Source organism: Aotus nancymaae, unplaced genomic scaffold (assembly GCF_030222135.1).
Source record: "Aotus nancymaae isolate 86718 unplaced genomic scaffold, 86718_ANA_hifiasm-v0.15.2.pri h1tg000012l, whole genome shotgun sequence".
NCBI classification, from domain to species: domain Eukaryota; kingdom Metazoa; phylum Chordata; class Mammalia; order Primates; family Aotidae; genus Aotus; species Aotus nancymaae.
Genome location: NW_026988423.1, coordinates 5,933,312 through 5,953,761, shown reverse-complemented (window position 1 = coordinate 5,953,761; position 20,450 = coordinate 5,933,312). Strand labels below are relative to the sequence as shown.

Sequence of the window (20,450 nt, the reverse complement as noted above, 5' to 3'; positions counted from 1 at the left end):
TATTTGCATGCTGATATTTCTTTCCTAGTACACTTGTAAACTTTCACAAACATATATTTTCAGGTAAGCTTGCATGCCTGTTATATTTAGTATTTTGCATGTGGCCCATTTCCCTCTTCCCTCTGTGGATACCTGCATTATTAATAGGTTATCAACATTAACATTTTCCAAAGCTTGCATGATACCAATTTGTCAGGAGCAGCTCACTAAATTCTGCTATGATTTAGCCATACCAAGTGATCACTCACAGTACCAGAAACCCTGGTTTTCCTCTACATGAAGCCAAGACAATTGCCTTCCAACACAGTGGGTCTTCAAGTACAAAGACTAAATTAAAATGTGCTTACAAAGTTTATTTTTAAAGTAATTTAAAACACAGTGTAACCATACATTAAAAATATTGTGGCAATTTAGATTAGGAATAAACATGAGGTTATTTACACGTTGGCATACGTATGTGTGTTTATATACACAAAGTGCAGATAAATACAGAAACACTACAAAATAAACAAAAAATTCAATGATAATTTACGGACAATCACTTTTATATTTATTACTTAATTTGTCATGTTAATGGCTGCAAAGAAGCTCCTAGTACTGAAACATAATATCTAAACATCCGACTTTCATATAAACTACAGTACCTCAAATTTTAACAGTATATAAATAGGATTCTGAATTAAAAACCCAGGTGTCTTCCCTGCCAAATTTCCTATTTGTAAAGGTTTCAGCTCAGAAATCAAGAAGGACTCCGAAAATCTCAACCTTCCATATGGGGTGATATCTTGGATTTTAAGCATAAATCATGTGCAGGCAGTGTTCTTAGACCAGTTCTTGTGGGCATCATTCTCTGCACAAAGGAGGCAGTTGAGGGTACATCGGCAGATATAAAACCTCAAAAATGCTGCCATATAGAGATTAAAAGTGTGCACTATATATATGGAGCCATATATAGATTAAAAGTATGTATTTTATTTAAAAATGCACATTTTTAATCTATAAGACTGAGTGAATTCAAGGCAAAATTGAGTTAACTCTGGAAGCATAAAGACCACGGGAAACACTGGGGAGAGATGGCAGATGGTACTAGGGGAGAATGCGGTTATCTAACTGAGGTGGTTTTGATACCTTCAGCCCCTGCCTCCTCCAACATCTGAGTTTCCCAGGTAGCCCTGTACACAAGCATCTTGCAGGTGGAGAACATTTGTGATGGCAATCATGAAAATAGTCTCCGCCTTTTGGGACTCTTCAGTGAGCACACAGACTCCATTTCTCCAAACAGCACCAAGAAAAATTCACACTGAACCTGGCGCCTCTCTCATGAGTGTCAAAGGGAAGAGGGATGATGGGCTGGGCTCCCTAAACCACAAAACACCTTCCGAACATTGGTCTAGGACATGCAGATCCATTTTCTGCCAATGGCTTACTGTGCATGCTGTCAACATTCTTACCTAGACTCTTTATTTAAAACAGTGAGTACAGCTGCCCTCAAAAAAAACAAAATCCAATTTATTGTTTTGATCCTCTAAAAGTTCACATCATTCATAAACCTGAGTTTTCCCAAGGTTATTAACAAGTGGAACCAGCACATTTTGAAGCAGGGAGATAATGGTGACAACATGGGATACAGAGAATGTGTTCAGGAAACTGAGACTAGTTGATGAATACCTGATACTATGACATCTGTGAATCAACAGGAGACAGGCAGGACACAGACTGTTCAGAAAAGTTTTCTTTGTTTTTTTTTTTTTAAGTGTTTTGATTTTGGAAGGTAACAAAAAAGGGTAGGAGGCAAAGGTAAATAGCAATGTCTACTCTAAGGGGAAACTTTGGTCAAAAGGAAGCAAACTTCTGGACAATAGTCAAGCCTCTGCTATTTTTCGTGACCTGACCAAGAGATATGATTTCAGGGTCCTACGCAGTGATGTGGGGTCATGCTAACAGATGTGAATTACAAATGTATCATAAAACCAAAGAACAAAATCTGTTCCCTAAATTGCTCGGCCTCTGAATTTAGTCAAAGTGTAAGTCTAGCTGGGGTTCCAAATGCTAAAGAAGGCATCCTGAATACATAATTAAGGTATTTTGAAATTGCTTGAGGCAAAGCTCTGAGCGACTCCTCTAAACAGAAACCACATGAATGGTACCCTTTTCCACAGGGACCAGAAGAATGGTTCTAGGAGAGAGAAGGTGGGCAGGGTACACAGGATTAGAGTAAGAAATCTGCCTCACAGCATGGTGAATTTTTATAAAGCATGCCACATTATGTAAATCTAATGATCATAAAATAAGAATAAAAGTCATATGTATCTTTATTTTTCCTACTTGGAAACCTAGATAATTTGAGGATTTAAGGTACATTTTTTTCCCTCCACTATCTCTGATAAGAGCCAGCAGACAAATCATTGTTGAGAAACCTGGTTATTTCCATGCACATTACAAAGCACAGGGAACCCATTCAACAAGCAAAACCACTCACATCAAACAAGGAGAAATGCATTTCCTCATACTTCATGAACATTACAGGAATACAAAGATGATTTTACTGTTCAGACATTTACACATAACACAACAGAAAAATCTTTCAGTTGACTAGTTTCCATAAACTTGGTTGAGTTATGGCAAAACAAAAGAGTCATCTGTGAAATATACAAATGTTTTGTACTGAGGGGTATTTTCACATAACACAGGAGATGATGAAGTTAAACTCAGACCCCTCAATCTCATCGTCATACTGATTATACTGTAAGCAGTGATTAGGGTGCAGAGGTTGCATGTTCCGAAGGTATGAATGTGGCAATTCTAATGTATCTTCACATTGTTTCTGAAAAGCTAAGATTTTGTTATTGAAATACTATTAGACGTTGAATGTGATCCTCTTCCAGTGTCTGGCATTGCCTTCCTGTGTAATTAACATGCTATGTGATTTACAGTACATGTCCTGACTTCTCAATGCTCATAAATATCTGTAGGAAACTTACTTTAAGGGAAAGGCAACTTTATCCTGTGTCCAGTATGTGGCCATGATTTGCTTACATTTGTAATCCATTATGAAGAAAAAAGAGCCATCCTCACAGATCTACAAGATTAAAGCTTCAAGCACAAGCACAGTTTGAATCAGTGCCTTTGTAGCTTGTTTCAGCTAAGGGACCATAGCCAGTACAGTGGCTACAACACATGCCACCAGATACAAGAGTTAGGCTTCATATCCACACCCTATGCGGTAAAAAAGCTTTAAATCTGAATGGAACATCTGTAGAATTAGCTCACAGACAACTCAGAAGCAGGAACACTTTGTTCTGTGTTAAATAAAATGATGGTTGAAGGTTGAGATTTCTTTATGTAGCAGCGGGAGAAGTAGGATTCTGAATCTCTCTTTGGAGTCAAGTTGGTCTTTGAAAGAAAACCAATTTGCTTTTAAGAGGTTCTAACATAGCAGGATGCCAGATGATGGCAAGCGTGCTTAAACCAAGGGTGCTGTGTAGACTAAGGGACTGGTGCGTTGGTAAACTACCTTCTGTTCCAGCAGAGGGTAATCAGGGTGTCAGCAATGCTGTTATGAAGACCAAGGATCACCAAGGACCTAGACCACGAAGATCCAGCAACACCTTATTACAGTGTACAGAGATCAACAGTAAGAGGTAAAGAAAAAGATAATCTTTCATCAGACTTTTACATTACATTGCTAGTTTCTATTGCAGAATATTTTTCATTCTTTTGATTCACTGATATTTATTCCTAATTCTGACTCTGTTTACTGTTATTCTACTTGTCAATTCTAATCTATTCTTTTAATTTGTAAAAGCATAACTTTTCTGAGGCATAGTCGTGTGTGTATATGTGTATTTAACCTATTAATTCTAGAAACATTAAAGTAGAAGAGATCGAGACTACAGATTGTAATAGCGTATAAAGAGTTTTGTACAGTTAATACCTGAGTGTCTACACAGTGGGAACTCTGAAGTAATATGTAAGATGTCAAGAACAAGCAGGTCAGGACTGTGGCACTCAAAGGGCAGATAACCAGCTTTTCAGGATCTTGAGAAGAAAGGCTCTTTGCCACATACAGATATATTTATAGAAATAATATATTAGAATTATTGAAATAGAAATATAGAATTAATGGTTCATGCATGACCAGATGCTGATGATATATATAAGTGGACAGTAAATACCTATTACTATGCTGTACAAATTCACTGAAATTCCTAATAAAGGCTGTAAACTAAAAGGCATAAAAGAAAATAACGTACAGATTTTATTTCTGCTAAAGATCATAAAATAATTTCAACTTCTGTGGTTCAAAGTAATTTAAGGATCTTGTACCTTTGTGTTTATTTTCTGTTTCAACTAAGGATAGATTTCAGAGGACATAACTTCCCCTGTAACATTTTCAAACACCTTTTTCATTTGTAGAAGAACATTTCAAAAGCCCAAATTAAATTAACATTAAAATACTTTGACACTTTACAATCTTCCAGGTGGAATTTAAGTTTTATGCCTGGATACTGTAGTTTGACTGTTTTCCCATTATTGTAAATATTCTTCTATGATGCCACTATAATGCTACTGGTAGAGAATATGTGCATATAATTCATCAGTATTTATATTTTAATGTAAAATTTTATAAAAATTGCAAAGTTATAAAGATAGTTTTACACACCCTCTAAACTAGGGGTCAGCAAACTATAACCCATGAGCCAAATCTAGCCTGCCACAAAAATATTTGCTATCAGGCCTTTATAGAAAAAGTCTGATCCCTGTGCTAAATCCACAGAAGATGTCTGGAATTCTGGACAGATTGTTTACAGTGGAATCAGTGTATGACTTAATTTTGCTTCCTTTATAGATATCATATACATTATTGCTTTTGAATAATATCATCTAACTGGAAAACAAATAAAGTTATATTAAAATAAAGACTATCCGTGAAATGTTTAGGACCAGCAAAACAATCATATATAAAAGCAGTATCTTTCTAAGAAAAAAATAATGAATAAACAATTTAAATTACATTTTTAAGTAACAATTTCAGAGATTCTCAGAGAATGCCAGGCAGTAAAGGACAGATCTCAAAATCCATGTAGCACGTTTCTGGTTTCCAAATTTCTGGGATATAGTATTTAATACAGTATTGGAAATATAATTGCTATGGAAGAGACACTGTGGAGATAATATTTTTGCATATTATCCAAAAATAAATTTTTCAGAAGTAAGGTGTTTTAAAATAAGAAACCAACCAAAAAAGAATGGCCAACAATTTAAACCTTTTTTTTCCATTAATAAGGAGCTACATAGTCTGCTGGTGAAGAAACTGATGGAAATTGACTGTTTTCACTTAGTGGGCTGATCCCCGTGTATCTGTGTCAGATAAAATCGTAGCACTTATTATTCGTTACCATGGATACCATGAAGATACTGCCATCCACTAAATAGTATTAGAGGAAGACAACATAATTTTCTGGAACTAGTCCCGTTTTGCCTTCATAAGTTGCCTTTAACCATCCTGGTTCCACTGATGGGTACACTGGAAAAATAAATAAATAGCACTCAGTCAACATTAGTGTCAAATAATTATATAAACGAGTGGGTTAAACACCCGCATCAGATTGTACACGCACAGTCAGCCCTCGGTATCTGTGGGGGATTTTTCCAGGACCCCTTGTGGATACCAAAACCTGCGCTTGCTCACATCCCTGATATAAAATGATGTAATATTTGCATATACCCTAGGGACATCCTCCTGTATGCTTTAAATCATTTCTAGATTACTCGTAATACATTTTACAATGTATATACTATGCAAATAGTTGTAATACTATATATTTTTAAAATTTATATTATTATTTATTTTCCAACCTTTTGATCCATGGCTGGTTAAATTGTGCATGCAGAACCCCTGGATACAGAGAGCCAACTATACGCTAAACTCAAATTGTCCAAACAAAACAACGTCACAGCTCTTTAAAGTTGGAATGTGCTTTGCACTCACATAGTCAAATAAAACAATCTCTCTCTCACTCATACAAACGGGCACCTACACACAAGTGCCTGCAGGGGAGGAATGAATCCAGAGGGAATTTAAAAATTTTTATGTATGCATGTATGTATGTATGTGGCTTGCCCTCTTAAGCAGCTGGGACTACAGGTGCATGCCACCCAGAAGGATTTGATGTGTTCATCCATGTCCATCATGAGATGCAGGACCTGGGATAGCATCCAAGGCTTCTGGCTTCTACTTTAAGCTCATACCATCACACTATTCCTTCATCCTCCCCATGATGACAAACTTAAGCAGAGGGAACTGATGTACTTACCATTAGAAAATATCGCTCCTTGTGGGAAGGAAAGCTCATGGCTGTGCTCTGCTTTACAGGAATACATGGCTTTGGCTTGGCTGAAAGAACAAGACAATTTGTCAAAACCTCAACACTCAACCTAAGTACATCTATATTTAAAACTACTCTTATTAATTTTTACTTGTAATTGGAACATAATGTACATAAAGTGCACACGTAAGTGTACATCGGTGCTTTTTCCACTGAACACAGTCATGTTGCCAGATCAAGAAATCCAGGATAACTAGCACACTAGAAAGCCTTCTTGTGTCTCTAGGAAATGCTCTCCAGGGTAACCCTTGGCTGATAACAACATAGGTTGCTTTTAAAGACTGCTCTTATTTGTTTAATAAGCTGCCAAATAGGCTGTTTTTACAGCTGTATAGGAACCAAGGTTCCTAGGTACCCTAAAGCTTTGTTTTTTCCACCTTCATGTTCAGACTATCTGAGGTGAGATCCAAAAATTAAAGGCTTCAAGAATATGGCAAGTAAGTTGATTAGGCATAATACAGGGAAAATTATAGGATACGTAGATGATAAATCACAACCAACTATAACTTGACCATCAGGAAGATGATGGGGACAGGTGGAGGCTTTGCAAACCAGAGTACACCCATTCTTAAAAAGAGAAGCCAACCACTCAGCTCCCAATCTCTGTCACTATATGCAAATTCATGCAAAATGTAGTCAGATACTCTTTTTATTTTTCGAGTGAAGCCAGAATTTAGGAGTTACATATGAGATATGATCCAAAAATATTTGAGCCAACACTGAAAAGGCATCATCTGAGGCTGCTCATCAAGGCACCAAGCAAGTCTCCTTTAATCTGCAACATTCAATGACCTTGGTAAGACTTGCAACTGATCCCAACTGCACGCACTTATGACCCCTTCCACAATCAGAGTCCAAGACAATAGCATTTCTGACCTGGTTGGCTGAATGGCTTCTTAGCTTCCTAGAACCTCTAGTCTTCTTCTTTTATTCCCTTACAATCCATTATCTATAGAGCAGCCAGAGGGCAGCTTTAAAATGCCCATCAGATCATGTTACTTCCCTGATAACCTTTCAACTGGCTTCCTACTTTGGCCCCCGCCTCTTTGTGTCCCCGCCTCTTTGTGCCCCGGCCTCTGTGTCCCCACCTCTTTGTGTTCCCGCCTCTTTGTGCCCCCGCCTCTGTATCCCCACCACTTTGTGTCCCCGCCTCTTTGTGCCCCGGCCTCTGTGTCCCCACCTCTTTGTGTCCCCGCCTCTTTGTGTTCCCGCCTCTTTGTGCCCCCGCCTCTGTGTCCCCACCTCTTTGTGTTCCCGCCTCTTTGTGCCCCCGCCTCTGTATCCCCACCTCTTTGTGTCCCCGCCTCTTTGTGTCCCCGCCTCTTTGTGTCCCTGCCTCTTTGTGTCCCCGCCTCTTTGTGTCCCTGCCTCTTTGTGTCCCCACCTCTGCTCTCCCACTCTACTCCAGTCACAATGGCCCTCTTTCTTTCCTTCGAACATGCCAAACTCACTCCCACCTCATGCCAGCTATGGCCATGCCCTGGGATGTTTTCCTCTTGATCTTCACATGGCCATGTACTTCAGGTTCACCTTACATTTCAAGAGTTTTACTGCAGGTCAGGCCTTCTCTAACCGTACTCTCTAAAATAGTTGCCCAGGTAACTATCACATCTTCCTGCTTCAAGTCTGCATGGTGTTAGTATCTGGTACTTTGTTACTATTGCTGATATTTTTATCTTCTCCCCTAGCTAGCATGTAATCCCACGAACAATGTCTGTTGCTTGGTAATAACTCAGTAAATGTTAACTAAATGAATGAGAAAATGGGCACCTTAGCTCTCCTCCTTGGGGTCCCAGCCCCATACCTGCAAAGCAGCATCAGCAATATTTGCATCCACAGCTCTGCCATGCAGCAGCATTACATTATAATTTCATTTCCCTGTTGGCTCAACCCTGGGTCTTAACTCTACACTTCCAGAATGAGGTCCAGCCATTTAAAACGGGGTTCCCAAAGATCATTTGAGGATTGGAAAGCACACAGAGAAAAATTCTGGACCTGCCTCCAGTCTGTTTCATTAGAGGTGAGCCTCAGGCTGTACTTTCAGAAAGCTTGCTAGCGGGGCAGGTTTGGGAATGACCCTCAGCCCATATAGCACAAAGTCCCAGTGAAACATGGTCTAAGGAAGAATGGAGGAAGTAGGACTCAGAGAAGGACAGGACTTTAAAGAACTATGTGTACACATGAACACCTGCACATGGGTATGCTGGATGCATCCAGGTGGGAAGTGAGAACACTATCAGGTTCTGAAGACTTCTAACAATCAGACTATGGTAGTCTCCAATAGAATATAAACCTTTTCCCTATAAATTTCTAGCCAACTATAACCATTTCATTTGATCAGGATATTACTGAGGGCTGCAGAGCCATTTCCCTAAAAAACAGGAAAGATTTTTCCAAAAAAAAATCACATTTACTAATAGCAACAGCTTTCTCCAGTAAACATTGTCATATTTCTTTGAATCATTAAGATAAATTATAAAGAGCTATAAGAAAAAAATCTCCAAAGTTCTAGAAGTGATTACAGTATAATATTCTTTACAATGACATAATTTTCAAAACTACACTTTAAAATGTACCCCAAATCTTGTAATTAATGTTTTAGACACAAATGTTCTTCTTACTTTTATTTATAGTTTTCTATGGGACTGGCTGAGGGAGGCGGAAAGCATACAGAATGATTATATCGCTAAATAAATAAAGACATACATATTGTTAAATGTGTCAAAATCACACAGTCCCAAATACTACCTGTCATGACTTTTCAATTATCTGTGCACTGACTTGACAGAATTTTCTTCTGCTGGGATCTGTAACTGCAGGTGTTAACTCTGCGGAGAGCTTTGATGATTTAATGTAGACTTCAGTAGCAGTGAAGTTTCCTTAGGTGCTAATGCTTCCTCTTTTACTGCCTTGGTGTATTGAAGAAGATGTGAAAATAACACTCACCTATTGTGTCTCTCTTCAGAAGATTCTAATCGCTCTTTGAAAAGGATTTTGAAAATTCTGCTTCTTACTGCTTGGGAGAGAGAGGTAATGGCACAGTCCCGAAAGCCATTTCCTCCCTTATCCTCAGGAAAATGATCTGCCCACAAGCTTCATTCCTAATTCTAAATGCCATCTAATGCATTTAATGAATAAAATTACAAAAGTTTGATTGGGTCAGTGTGCAAAATTTGCCAATGCTTATCTTAAACATAAGAGAAATTTTAAAAATTCACCAAAATTGATACAATGTCATCTGGAGGCCTGCTTAACAATGATAAATACACACATTTTGATGCTATTGACAGTTTCACTTCTGAAGGGAATAGGAGTGCACGGAGGTAGAAAGATACTAGAGCAATACTATATATAAAAGTGAAATTTTTTTTTTTTTTTTTTTTGAGACAGAGTTTCGCTCTTGTTACCCAGGGTGGAGTGCAATGGCGCAATCTCGGCTCACCACAACCTCCGCCTCCTGGGTTCAGGCAATTCTCCTGCCTCAGCCTCCTGAGTAGCTGGGATTACAGGCACGCGCCACTATGCCCAGCTAATTTTTTGTATTTTTAGTAGAGACGGGGTTTCACCATGTTGACCAGGATAGTCTCGATCTCTTGACCTCGTGATCCACCCGCCTCGGCCTCCCAAAGTGCTGGGATTACAGGCTTGAGCCACCGCGCCCGGCAAAAGTGAAAATTTTTTTAAATCACAACAATCTTAAGTATTCATCAACAGAGAATAGAGAACTTAGAAAATAAATTAGAGCACACCAATCTAATGAAGTATTAGACCACATGTGTTTCCTGGGCACTAGTTGGAGATTTTTTTCTTTCTTTGCTTTCTTTTTTATTGAGACAGGGTCTCACTCTGTTGCTCAGGCTGGAATGCAGTGGTGCAATCATGGCTCACTGCAGTTTCAACTTCCTGAGCTCAGGTGATCTTCCCATCTTAGCCCAGGTAGCTGGGACTACTAGGTGTGTACCACCATGCAAACGAATATTTTGTATTTTTTGTAGAGACAGGGTTTCAAATACCTGGGCTCAAGCCGTCCACTCGCCTTAAGCCCATAGTTCCACCGTGTTAGCCGGGATGGTCTCAATGTCTTGACCTCCTGATCCACCTGCCTCGGCCTCCCAAAGTGCTGGGATTACAGGAGTGAGCCAGCTTAGCCGGAGATTTTTTTTTTTTTTTTTTTTTTTTTGAGATGGAGTCTTGCTCTGTCACCCAGGCTGGAGTGCAGTGGTGCGATCTTGGCTCACTGCAACCTCTTCCTCCCGAGTTCAAGCCGTTCTCCTGCCTCAGCCTCCTGAGGAGTTGGGACTACAGGCACATACCATCACGCATGGCTAAGTTTTTGTATTTTTAGTAGAGATGGGGCTTCACTGTGTTAGCCAGGATGGTCTTGATCTCCTGACCGCATGATCCACCAGCCTCAGCCGCCTAAAGTGCTGGGATTACAGGCTTGAGCCACCGTGACCGGCCGGAGATTTCTTGAAATTAATTACATGTTCTTTTCATAGATTTTTTTCCAACAAACACTGGCTGTTTCCAGCTCGAATATCTGAATGCCTCAATGCGAAAAACTTCCACTTGAGCGGCAGTTAAAGCTGCTTGTGTCAAAGGCATGCATATTGCAAAAAATGAAGTGAAAAAGTGAGTAACGAAGTATTTTTAGGTTAAAAATGTGTATTTTATTTACTCATTCAACAATTTTATTGAGTATCGATGGTGCATTGGGCACTATGATAGCAACAGTACAGTGAACTCCCCCACCCTCCCAGCACCCCCGCCCATGTGTCCTTTTCTGTGTGTTTATCACAGGATAGTTTTCCAAGGGTGGTGAGGGGACCTATGGAGGGAAGACAGAGGGGCAGGCAGGAGCCTAAGATATCATTGATCTGAAGCTAATGGAATGTATATGATAATTCATTTATTTTGTATTACGTCAGGTTTTAAAGATAGCTGAGAAAATATAAAACAGTTCAACTCTGTTTTGGAAAAATATCATTTTTCAAAAAATCATGTTATTCGTGCTAATATGTAATGGTCTTATTGTTATTTTAAATAAATACGTATTTTAAAATGTTTTGTATGAATTTCTAATACAGTAAATATCAATACATATAATCCATAAAAACAGAGGCCCTTTGGGGATCCTTATTGATCTTTTAAATTTATAAAGGTGTTCTGAGATCAAGAAGTTTGACAACCACTGCCAAAGATGAGATTAGAAGGCTGTGCACCAAATTTTAACAGTTTTCTTCAGGTGATGAAGTTATAAGTGGTTTTAATTTACTTCATTAGTTTTCACATTTTCTAAAGGAAAATCATTAATTTTTTTCTTTCTTATGTGTGTTATAATGATTTCTGCATCTTATGTGTGTCTTACATAAGTAACTGTGTTCTAAACCAGTGATATACAGCCTTTTAAAAATTCAAAGTCACAAATCCATAGAATATACATTTTTCTCAGCACCACCTCACACCTGCTCTAAAACTGACCACATAATTGGAAGTAAATCACTCCTCAGCAAATTCAAAAGAACGGAAATCATAACAAACAGTCTCTCAGACCACAGTAAAATCAAATTAGAACTCAGGATTAAGAAACTCACTCAGAACTGTACAACTACATGGAAACAGAACAACTGGCTCCTGAATGTCGACTGTATAAACAATGAAATTAAAGCAGAAATAAAGATGTTCTTAAATGAAGAGGGAGACCCAGGCTTCTCAGATAAACTTCCCCTTTAACTATCATGCTGCATTTCAATAGAAGAAAAGGTTGACCGACTGGCGCCTCCGGTTTTACCTTCCTATAGGTGACAGGCTAGGCCTTGGGGAAACTCTCCAGAAGGCACTATTTTTACTTAAAACAAGATCAAACCAGAAACCTTTTCACATGTGAGTCCTAAAACTGTAAACCAGAACCCTTTCATATGTGATCTCTAAAGCTGTAAACCTAAGATTCTTCCACCAGTAACATCTAAAGTATAAGCCTATATAAAGGCTGAACCTTCCTTTGTTAGACGAGCTTGGCTGTTAGGCAACTATGCCACCTTGCTCCCGGCCGAATAAACCTTCCTCCTGTATGTTTCCCGTGGTCGCTCTGGCTACATTTTTGGTGCGTTGGCCAGGAAGCAAGTCTCTGATAGCAGACGGTGGGAAAAAGTCTCTCAGGTGGTTTGCCTAGCCCTGTGGAGCATCCCCGCAGGGGGACTCCTGCTCGCTGGGGTAACGCATCCAGAGAGAGTTCCTGGGCAGGTATTTTCCCGGTGGAAAGGCCTCTCCAGAGTGGAGCAGGGAGGCCCGGCAGTGTGGATCCACCCAGTGGCTGAACACCGAGGAGGAACAAGCATTTGGGGAAGTCTAGACCACTGAATTTAGTAAGATTAAACCCAGCAAAGTAGCCCACCCCATTTTGGGTGGAAGCATGGCCTGATCACCCACGGGTGCCAGATCGGCACTTTTGAAGGGAGCTCTCTCTGTAAACTTGGAAGCTTCTTGCTTATGGTTTTAAATTAAAAGGAGAGCGATTGGATGTGTGTCTGTGTGTGTAGGTGTGTCTGACAGGACTCATCAGTCGTAAAAGGTATCGGGCCCATTAGAAAGGGCCTCATGCGTCAAGAAATTTATAAGAATTAGAGACAGCCACATAAGGCTGAGTGAAGAAGCCTCTGGGCATTGTGAAAGGATTGAAGTGAATGTAAATCGGAGAGTGCTCCGTGATGTGACGGAATGGGAACTGCTGTGAGTGAACTAAGGCTCTCCTAACTGTGGGAATTGTTTCTTTAAAGTGTTAATATGGGTCACTCCCATAGCCATTCCACCCCTTTAGAAACCATGCTGAAAAATTTCAAAAAGGGATTTAGTATGAACTATAAAGTAACTATGACACCAGAAAAATTAAGGGTTTTATGTAGGGAAAATAAGCCACCATTTAGGGTAGGTTGGTCCCCAGAGGGGACCCTAGACAGGTCCCTTGTCTCCAAAGTAAGGCATGAGGTTATATACGGTGAGCTAGAACACCTCGATCAATTTCCATACATAGACTCGTGACTGCAGTTAGTGTTAAACCCTCTGAAGTGGCTAACAGAGCAGGCAGCAACAGTTTAAGTAGCCAAGGGACAGACTGCTAGAAACCACCATCCCCTTCGCCGCCGAGAAACGCGGAATCTCAAGGTCCGGGCAGATTCAGTGGCAGAGACAACTCCCAAGGTTTTGGTTAACCCAGCGGCAGAAGAGTTTTTGTCAATAATGCCTCCTCCTCCTCCTCAAGGACTCCCTGCCCCTGGGTCGGAGGCCTCGGCATCCCCACCAGAGCTGCACACCCCTAAATCCTCCAGAGCAGACAAAAGAGAGTGTGGAAAAACTCAGCCCATTGCTGCCCACTTCCCGGAGGGAACTCCCCCTTTGGCAGCTCGTCTGCGACCCAAGGCCGGGGTGCAGATGCCTTTAAAAGAGCAGAGGTACACGGGAGTGGACGAGGACAGCCACATGGCAGAGAGGAGTGTTTTCACTTACCTGCCATTCACCTCGGCTGATCTTATCAATTGGAAAAATAACAACACGTCTTATACCGAGAAACCCCAAGCTCTCATTGATCTACTGCAAACTATTCTTCAGACTCATAACCCCATTTGGGCTGACTGCCATCAGCTGCTTATGCATCTTTTTAACATGGACCAAAGGTGGAGAATACTCCAAGTGGCTTTTAATTGGCTGGAGGAGCATGTCCCTGCAGACTACCAGAACCCCCAAGAGTATGTCAGGGTCTAGTTACTGGGAACTGACCCCCAGTGGGATCCAAACACCCCGGAGGGCATGCAAAGGCTAATCCGGTACAGAGAAGCCCTGCTGGAAGGATTAAAAAAAAGGGGTCCAGAGAGTTACAAACATTAATAAAGCCTCTAAGGTTCTTCAAAGAAAAAAGGAAAGCCCTACCCAATTCTATGAAAAACCGTGTGAAGTTTACCGCATGTACACTCCTTTTAATCCTGAGAGCCTGGAAAATCAGTGTATAATAAATATGGCATAGTCAGTCAGTGTGCAGAAAACATTAGACAAAAATTGCAGAAACAGGCAAAATCTGCATGCATAAATACTTCACAGTTATTGAAAATAGCTAACCAGGTGTTTGTAAACCAAGAAGCGGTAAGCCAAAGGGAAAATCATAGGAAAAAAGAACTTCAGGCTCAGTGGGAGGCTGACTTAATAGCTGCTGCTATGAGAGGAATGCCCCCAAAAGTGTAGGAAAAGGGGGTTCCTGGAAAGCCCCACAGTCTGCCTGCCCGCGGCTGCAATGCGATTAGTGTGCATTTTGTCGAGAAATAGGACACTGGAAGAAAAAATGGTCCACAGTTAACTGAAGAACAGGATGATCCTAAGCACGAAAATCTAAATAAGCGTGAAGGGGCTCTGTTCAATCTAATGGAAGGGCCACGGGACTAAAAGAGAGGGGGGCTGGGCTCATATGCCCCCAAGGAGCCCATGGTCCGGACAACCCCCCATCGAAAGAAACAAAGCCAGTGTTGTTAAATTATTAAGGTATTAAGAGAACAAACTTTCTTGTACTTAATAAATTGCCCCACCCCTCTTCTCCGGCAAAACCTGTTGTGCAAATCAAGGGCCACTGTCCCATCCAACAAAAAAAACTCCCTGCAGCTAAAACTGCCTCCATCGGGGGTTGTCCAGGCTCTCATTGTCCCTTGGGAAGGAGGGTGGAGACTTCCTAGCCAGAAACAGAAGACTGATATTATCGCCCAGGCCCATGCAGAATTTGCATGGCTTTGCACCCAACTTATACATGCAGTTGGGATTATTGCCAGCAGAGGACAGTTGGTTCACTTAATTGGACTTAAAAAATACTTCCTTAGCATTAAACTGGCCTTAGAGGGTCAAAACCTATTTGCATTTCAATAGGAGAAACACAGGAGCAGGTGTAACCACTCAATACACCTGGACCCAGCTTCCCAGGGGCTCAAAAACTCTCACATCATCGCTGGGGAGGCATCAGCCCGTGACCGCCCCCTGGAAGTTTCTTGCTTGCATGCTGCCCCCGCATGCTGATAACCTGCTATTGGGACACCCCACGACAGTCGGGTGTGCAAACAAATCCCTTACTTCAGCACCTGGAGGACTGTGGGTATAAAGTGTCTAAAAGGAAAGCCCAGATTTGCCAAAAAGCAAATGCAATATCTGAGGCTTACCATCCGGAAGGGGGAACGCAGCCTAAAATCAGAGAAAAAGCAAGCCGCTTGCAAAGTAGCAGAACCTAAGACTAAAGCAGGTGAGAGAGCTCCTGGGAGTGATGGGTTTTGTAAATTGCGGATTTCCGAACTTTGCAGTACTGGCCAAACCCTTACACAAAGTGACAAAAGGGGAGGGGAGAAGACAAGACACCCTTCGAATGGGGCAGAAGCTAAAAGTGAAACTTCCGTCAGCCCTGGCTTTGGGGCTAGCTGATTTAACACAGCCCTTTTCACGCTGTCAAGAAAAAAAAAAAAAAGAAAGGAAAAAATGGCAATCAAAGATTCTAGCCTCAACTCTGGGAAGAATCTAAATATCAAAGCACCCCACACATCGCTGACTCTAATGAATACCAAAAGACCTCATTGGTAGGCCTGCCAAATACCAGGGCCTGCTATGTGCAGTGGTTGTACAAAGCCATACATCCGACCACTCATTTAGGTCAAGAGTCAGTTAAAAAGATGCTGGGCCAGTACTTTTACATCTCACACTTACCAGCCTTGATTAAAACTGTGGCACAGCAATGCGTTCATTACATGTCGGCAACACAACGCGAGGCAGGGTTCCAACTATTCTTCCTGGCATTCAAGCTTATGGAGCAGCTCTGTATAAAGATCTCCAGGTAGACTTTACCGAAATGCCCCAGTGTGGGGGACTTAAGTATTTGTTGGTCCTGCTGTGCACATACTCTGGGTGGGTAAAGGCCTTCCTGACTAGGACTGAAAGGGCCCATAAAGTAATCTGTGTGCTGCTTTGAGATCTTATCCCTAGGTTTAGACTGCCACTGCACATCGGATCAGACAATGAACCAGCATTTGTGGCAGATTTAGTCCGGAAAACAGCAACAGCCTTGGGTATCACCTGAAAACTGCATGTTGCCTACTGACCTCAGAGTTGCGGAAAAGTAAAAAAAAATAAACCGGGCCATCAAAAACAGCTTAAGGAAAGTGCGTCAGAAAACAAGACTAAAGTGAGTGCAGGCACTTCCCTTGGTGTTATTCAAAATTAAATGCACCCCCTCTAGGAAAACAGGATATTCCTCTATGAAGTCTTATACCATAGGCCCCCTCTCCTACTCTGGGCACTCCTAGGAACTCCTCAGGAGTGGGGAGAAATTGAGTTAAAATGCTAGTTATCAGCTCTAGGGAAAATCACTTAAGATACTTCAACCTAAGTAAATAACAAATGTCCTGTAAGCTTTTTTCTCCCCAGTTCACCCTTTCTCACTAGGTAATCACGTGTGGATAAAGGACAGGAGTACAGTCCCTCTAAAGCCACAAAGGAAAGGACCTCAGACCTGATCCTGACCACTCCCACAGCCGTGAAGGTAGAGGGAATCCCAGCCTGAATCCACCACAGCCGTGTAAGAAACCAGCAACAGCTGAGACTTCGACCAAGGCAAGGACTGCAGAATCACCTTAAAAAGGACAACAAGCCTTGCTCCAGTCATGTCCCAGAAGCTGGCTGGTCCAAGCACGGCCGAAGCATGAGGAGATTCACCATGGGACTTGTTCTTCTTAATATTTGAACTTGTACAGTAGGAACATTAATGTTAAAGAATGCCCTCAGCATGTACACCAGGTAGGGCATAAAAGTTACTGCCATTCTCTTGTCCTACAGTTCTTATAAATATTCAAGGACATAGAAGGGAACCTGTTTATATAATGGAACTCAATATAAGGTGTGTAATCGATGAGATGGACAGGTAGCTGTGTCATAGGCATCATTAAGCCCTCTTTCTTCCTATTATCTGTTAAGACAGGTGGGCTATTAATGTATTCAGTCTACTCTGCTAGGGAAAAAAGAAACCTAAAGATAGGAGAATGGACAGATAATAAGTGGACACCGGAGAGAATTATTGAGTATTATAGGCCGGCCACGTGGGCAAAAGATGGCTTATGGGAATACCAAACCCCTATTTACATGCTCAACCGGATCATCCGGTTGCAGGCTGTTTTAAAAATACTCACTAATGAGACAGGCAAAGCTCTGTCCCTTTTAGCCCAACAAGAAACTCAAATAAGAAACATGATTTATCAGAACCGGCTGGCCCTAAATTATTTACTAGCAGCCAAAGGAGGAGTCTGTAAAAAATTCAGTCTAACCAACTGCTGTCTGCACATAGATGACCAGGCAAGCAGTAAAGGATACTGTGCGAGCCATGACCAAACTGGCACACGTGCCTGAACAGGTGTGGCACGGATTTGACCCTGAGTCCGTATTCGGAGGTTGGTTCTCATCCTTAGGAGGATTCAAAACTCTCATTATAAGTGTTATCATAATAATAGGTGTTTGTTTGTTGCTCCCTTGTCTACTCCCCCCGTTCCTTCAGATGATTAGGGGCTTCATCACTGCTGTAGTTAGCCGAAAATGCCATCACAAGTATATTATATGAAACATTATCAGTCGGTTTCTTCAGAAAGTCCGGAAAGTAAGAACAAAAGTGAGACCTCTCACTAATTATAAAGTGGTGAAGGTCTCAAAGGTGGGGGTGGTGAAGAGGGAGACCCAGGCTTCTCAGATCAACTTCCCCTTTGACTATCATGCTGCATTTCAATAGAAGAAAAGGTTGACCGACTGGCACCTCCGGTTTTACCTTCCTATAGGTGACAGGCTAGGCCTTGGGGAAACTCTCCAGAAGGCACTATTTTTACTTAAAACAAGATCAAACCAGAAACCTTTTCACATGTGAGTCCTAAAACTGTAAACCGGAACCCTTTCATATGTGATCTCTAAAGCTGTAAACCTAAGATTCTTCCACCAGTAACATCTAAAGTATAAGCCTATATAAAGGCTGAACCTTCCTTTGTTAGATGAGCTTGGCTGTTAGGCAACTATGCCACCTTGCTCCTGGTCAAATAAACCTTCTTCCTGTATTCGGGGTCCGAGAAATCCATTTCCCGCAGTTGCTCCTGCTACAAGAAACCAACGAGAATGAAGATACAATGTACCAGAATCTCTGGGACACATTTAAAGCAGTGTCTAGAGGGAAATTTATAGCAATAAATGCCCACAGGAGAAGCAAGGAAAGATCTAAAATCGACACCCTATCGCCAAAATTGAATGAGCTAGAGGAACAATATCAAAAAAACTCAAAAGCTAGCAGAAGACAAGAAATAACTAAGATCAGAGCGAAGTGAAGGAGGGAGATAGAGACACACAGGAAAAAACCCTTCAAAAAAGAATCAGTGAATCCAGGAGCTGGTTTTCTGAAAAGATCAACAAAACAGACAGACCACTAGCCAGATTAATAAAAAAGAAAAGAGAGAAGAATCAAATAGATGCAATAAAAAAAGATCAAGGGGATATCACCACTAATTCCACAGAAATACAAACTACCATCAGAGATTACTACAAACAACTCTATGCACATAAACCAGTAAACCTGGAAGGAATGGATACATTCCTGGACACTTGCACCCTATCAAGACTAAACCAGGAAGAAGTTGAAACCCTGAATAGACCAATAAAATGGGCTGAAGTTGAGGCAGCAATTAAGAGCCTACTAACCAAAAAAAGTCCAGGACCAGACAGATTCACAGCCAAATTCTACCAGATGTACAAAGAGGAGCTGGTTCCAATCCTTCTTAAACTATTCCAAACAATACAAAAAGAGTTAGTCCTTCCCAAATCATTTTATAAGACCAACATCATGCTGATACCAAAACCTGGCAGAGACTCAACAAAAAAGAAAACTTCAGGCCAATATCCATGATGAACATAGATGCAAAGATCTTCAATAAAATACTGGCAAACCGATTGCAACAGCACATCAAATAGCTTATCCATCACGATCAAGTTGGCTTCATCCCAGGGATGCAACGCTAGTTCAACATATGCAAGTCTATAAACATAATCCACCACATGATTCTTTCAATAGATGCAAAGAATGCCTTAGACAAAATTCAACAGCCCTTTATGCTAAAAACTCTCAATAAACTAGGTATTGACGAAACATATCTCAAAATAATAAAAGCTATTTATGACAAACCAACAGCCAATATCATACTGAATGGGCAAAAACTGGAAGCATTCCCTTTGAAAACTGGCACTAGACAAGGATGCCCTCTCTCACACTCCTATTCAATCTAATATTGGAAGTTCTAGCCAGAGCAATCAGGCAAGAAAAAGAAATAAAGCCTATTGAATTAGGAAAGAAAGTCAAACTGTCTCTATTTGCAGATGACATGATTGTATACTTAGAAGATCCCATCATCTCAGCCCAAAATCTCCTCAAGCTGATAAGTAACTTCAGTAAAGTCTCAGAATATAATATCAATGTGCAGAAATCACAAGCATCCCTATAAATCAGCAACAGACTAACAGAGAACCAAATCAAGAGTGAACTCCCATTCACAACTGCTACAAAGAGACTAAAATTCCTAGGAATACAACTAACAAAGGATGTAAAGGACCTCTTCAAGGAGAACTACAAACCACTGCTCAAGGAAATAAGAGAGGACACAAACAGATGGAAAAATATTCCATGCTCATGGATAGGAAGAATCAGTATCGTGAAAATGGCTATACTGCCCAAAGTAATTTATAGATTCAATGCTATCCCCATCAAGCTACCTATGACCCTCTTCACATAACTGGAAAAAGCCACCTTAAACTTCATGTGGAACCAAATGAGAGCCCATATAGCCAAGGCAATCCTAAGCAAAAAGAACAAAGCTGGAGGTATCACACTACCTGACTTCAAACTATACTACAAGGCTACAGTAATCAAAACAGCATGGTACTGGTACCAAAACAGAGATATAGACCAATGGAACAGAACAGAGGCCTCGGAGGCAACGCCACACATCTACAACCATCTGATCTTCAAGA

The 20,450-nt window shown here is 41.0% G+C and overlaps 1 protein-coding gene across 1 annotated transcript in view; it reads right to left on the bottom strand.

Moving 5' to 3' along the window:
* Window positions 1–338: 338 nt before the first annotated feature.
* Window positions 339–20,450, bottom strand: part of ARHGAP42 (Rho GTPase activating protein 42) — a 306,538-nt gene continuing 286,426 nt past the window's right edge. Inside the window, exons 23-24 of the mRNA XM_012454896.2 lie at window positions 6,318–6,397; window positions 339–5,527 (exon numbers count right to left, since the gene is read on the bottom strand). Coding sequence (XP_012310319.2) covers window positions 5,439–5,527; window positions 6,318–6,397 — 169 coding nt within the window. The 3' untranslated portion in view covers window positions 339–5,438. The remainder of the gene's footprint in view (window positions 5,528–6,317; window positions 6,398–20,450) is intronic.